We start from the raw sequence: 1826 nt of genomic DNA, 5'->3' as shown, positions 1-1826 counted from the left end.
TCTTCCCTCCCTCTCTCTGTCTCTGTCTCTGTCTCTCTCTCTCTCTCTCTCTCTCTCTCTCTCTCTCTCTCTCTCTGTGTGTGTGTGTGTGTCTGTCTTTCCCTCTCTATTTCTTTCCCTGGCTCTCTTCACAGGCTGTAGGGAAAATGCGTCTATACAATAAAATAAAGTACGTGGGAAAATGCTACTGGTTTTCGCTGTTTTTCAATTGGCATCTTGGGCTGTGAACTGTGTCTAAAATAAGAAGACGTCTTTCTGTTTTTACTGTCCTGTGTTCGTGGTCTGTTAGGTGTTGAATGGCTCGAAATAAGTTGTGGAATGAGTGGGGGAAAATCTTAGAACTACCAATTAAAAGTTATAGTTTAAACTTTCAATCTTTCCAGTTCCAGACAAAACAATCAGCAGTATTATTATAGTAACCACTGGTTTTTTGTTTATATTTATAGATGTATTTTGACTTCTCTGAAAGGAGAAACATAGCATTATTATAATAACCACAGCTTTCTTGTTTATGTTTGTACATAGGTGTATTTTGACCTAACTGAAAGGAGAAACTAACCTACTCTTTTCTTTTTTTCAGACTCACAGATGTTACTTACAAAATGATGAGACGAACTGTTTTTTCGGGGAATATGGTTTAACCACGTGTGACCTGATCGATCATACTCCGTGTCACTGGTTTCTCATCTTGGCCATATTACGGAACCTGGTTCTCCTATCTCAACTCAACAGATTTTGCTGAAATTTTCTATATGGAGTTAAAGAAAGGAGACCATCCCACTTACAAGAATGGCGGACCTGAGCTATGTCCAGTGGGGAGATAGTGGTCAGATCAGGAGTATATTGAGCGTAAATCCAGCGGTCCTGTCCTAAGTCGTCAGCTTTGAGGACCTCATCTCGTTTCACATTCTTGCCTTCTTCTCGCCCGGCGAGGACTGATAAGAACAAGATCTCTGCTTAATAAGTGAAATGTTTAGTGCAGTTGGGAATACGTTCTCTTCAAAAACGAAATTCTGAAGCCGAATGTGTTGTTCTTTCTTGCGGATTATCCATTGATTTTAAATTAACATACACGGTAATTTGTTGTTCAACAGGGACACTGTATTATCTTCAACTTTAAAGACGCTGACTGACAAGTGTACTTATTAAACCTCAGGGCATCGCTGGACGATGTGATAATAATGAGGTTTAAATTATTCCTGTCCCGTCTATATCTCGACGCATTCACTTTTACTAGGTTTGCTCTATAATAACCTGTGCCAGCTTCTAGCGGATCACAAGGTGCATTCAGTTTTTTCCCAACATCTGGATTATTGAAAACTTTCAAATATACGCAGGTTGTCTTTCTGAGGAACTGGCAGTTCGATCTAAGATCTTACGCAGGAAAAACTGCAAGTAAAAATATCTCCAGAGATATCTTTATCTGGTGTCGACTTAAACCTACAGCTTGGAAAGCATTAACACCCACTAGAGATCCCTGAGCAGGTTCAGCCAGAGCAGATTACTCTGCAGAGAAAAATAAGGGAAACGGCAAATCGCTCGCCTCTTTCATCAAATTCAGGATGAGTGGAAGAAGAACTCACCTACGGAACGGAGCCACGACTCCGGAGTTCAATCTGGCTCTGGTCGGGGCCTTGAGTGTGGGCAAATCAGGTAGGCCATTACTTAGGTAACGTTTAAATGTTTGAGAGAAAGACAGACAGAGAGAGAGAGAAAAAAAAAGAGAGAGAGAGGGGGGGTAAGAGAGAGAGAGAGAGAGAGAGAGAGAGAGAGAGAGAAAGAGAGAGTGAAAGAGAGAGAGGGGGGTAAGAGAGAGAGAAGAGGTG

The 1826-nt window shown here is 41.3% G+C and overlaps 1 protein-coding gene across 1 annotated transcript in view; it reads left to right on the top strand.

Annotated features, from left to right (window-relative positions):
- Positions 1-1096: 1096 nt before the first annotated feature.
- Positions 1097-1826, top strand: part of LOC101850411 (ras-like protein family member 12) — a gene marked incomplete in the record, with an annotated part of 34299 nt that continues 33569 nt past the window's right edge. Inside the window, 1 exon segment of the mRNA XM_013081445.1 lies at positions 1097-1653. Coding sequence (XP_012936899.1) covers positions 1563-1653 — 91 coding nt within the window.

Source organism: Aplysia californica, unplaced genomic scaffold (assembly GCF_000002075.1).
Source record: "Aplysia californica isolate F4 #8 unplaced genomic scaffold, AplCal3.0 scaffold00130, whole genome shotgun sequence".
Classification (NCBI taxonomy): domain Eukaryota; kingdom Metazoa; phylum Mollusca; class Gastropoda; order Aplysiida; family Aplysiidae; genus Aplysia; species Aplysia californica.
The sequence above is the reverse complement of the archived record's forward strand: the minus strand, read 5'-3'. Positions and strand labels throughout refer to the sequence as shown.